The 1,463-nt window shown below is 40.3% G+C and overlaps 2 protein-coding genes across 2 annotated transcripts in view; one reads left to right on the top strand and one right to left on the bottom strand.

Moving 5' to 3' along the window:
• Positions 1–1,275, bottom strand: part of LOC100639109 (jerky protein-like) — a 2,342-nt gene extending 1,067 nt beyond the window's left edge. Inside the window, exon 1 of the mRNA XM_003387151.1 lies at positions 14–1,275. Within this exon, the coding sequence (XP_003387199.1) occupies positions 14–1,275 (1,262 nt within the window). The remainder of the gene's footprint in view (positions 1–13) is intronic.
• Positions 1,276–1,373: 98 nt separating this feature from the next.
• The window catches only part of LOC109582684 (uncharacterized), a 3,585-nt gene continuing 3,495 nt past the window's right edge, over positions 1,374–1,463 (top strand). The window contains exon 1 of the mRNA XM_019997553.1: positions 1,374–1,402. Coding sequence (XP_019853112.1) covers positions 1,374–1,402 — 29 coding nt within the window. The remainder of the gene's footprint in view (positions 1,403–1,463) is intronic.

Genomic DNA, 1,463 nt, shown 5'->3' with positions numbered 1-1,463 from the left:
AGTGACAGCTTGCGATAAATCATTCTCTGAAAGTGATCTCTCCAAGAGACTAGAATTGAATGAAGAATCATGATCCCTCGTTCTCTTTATGTCTGGACTATAGAGCGGTATGTATGCTAGACCAGTCTGGTCTAACAGTGAACGGCTGATGGTTTCTTGCTTGTCATTGCCAGTTTTAATAGCATTTCTGTTGAAAGGACATATGCCGGTTACTTCAAAGCCACTTGCAATGTTTCTCTGTGTCATTGACCTTCTCCATGCATCAGCAAATAATACAGAGAAATCGTATCTGGTTACCACACGACCAGGGTTTTTAGTGCAGAACTCATGACACACAGCCTTCCAAGCAGTTTTTAATGGCCCAAAACACCCTTTGTCAAGTGGCTGTGTTAAATGAGTGGTATTGGGTGGCAATACAAATATTAAAATTTGCTCTTCAGCTGCTATCTTGATAAGGTCAGGACCATAATGAGTAGAATGACCATCCATCAGGAGAAGGAGAGGACGTACCCTAGGAACACTCGTTAAAAACAGCTTACGAAACCAGTACAAAAACAGCTCTCTACTGATCCATCCATTTGGAGATGAGCCGTAAAGTGTACCTGGTATTTCTCCTACCATTAGCTGATCATTAAAGGTCTTACGATCAAATATTACAAATGGAGGCAACGGTACTCCAGCTGCACAAGTGCATGCCAGAACTGTGATTTGAGACTTCCCTTCTCCAGTGATTTGACTGACATTCTTAGCTCCACGACCACTCACAACTTTCAAAGATTTAGGATTCAATGGGAGTCCTGTTTCATCACAGTTGAATATGCGAGTTGGATTGTTGAATAGAGAATTTTCTTTAAGTGTATCTTCAAGTATATCAAAATACTTTTGTATGACACTATTATCAGTGGCCATGGCTCTCGAAAGACTTAAAGGCACAGCAGTACGAAGTGATAATTCACTGTGCCTACTACAAAATTTCTGCCACCATCCATAAGAAATTGAGACGTCACTTAAATCCTTTGACTGAATTGTTTGTCTTACTAGTGCAAGAACTTCTGAAACTGTGCGGGGAAATCCAATCTGAGAACATTTGATTAAAAACTTAGCCAAAATAACCTCTTCTTCTTTTGTAAGATACGGCACTGGGCCAGGTTTAGTTCTATGTTGAACATTTCCCCTGATCCTGTCATAAAGTGTTGATTTGGGAATGCCATATAGCTCCGCTGCAAGTCTAACTGTCAACCCCTCTTCTTCAACTGCTTTGATAGCATTCGTCATGCTTATTTCAGGCCATGTAGAGTATGTACATGGGCGTGTCGCCATCTAAAAAAGACATTAACATAAAAAATTGATTATCATACCAATGACATGTAAACATGGGGAAAAGGCTTGGTGCTAGATTGATGTACCTTTATTTTACAGAACTAAAGCCTGAGCAATTTGCACCTTGCATGCACTATGGCTAC

The sequence above is a fragment of the Amphimedon queenslandica genome, unplaced genomic scaffold (assembly GCF_000090795.2).
Source record: "Amphimedon queenslandica unplaced genomic scaffold, v1.1 AMPQUscaffold_13363, whole genome shotgun sequence".
NCBI classification, from domain to species: domain Eukaryota; kingdom Metazoa; phylum Porifera; class Demospongiae; order Haplosclerida; family Niphatidae; genus Amphimedon; species Amphimedon queenslandica.
This window is presented reverse-complemented; position numbering and strand designations above follow the sequence as displayed.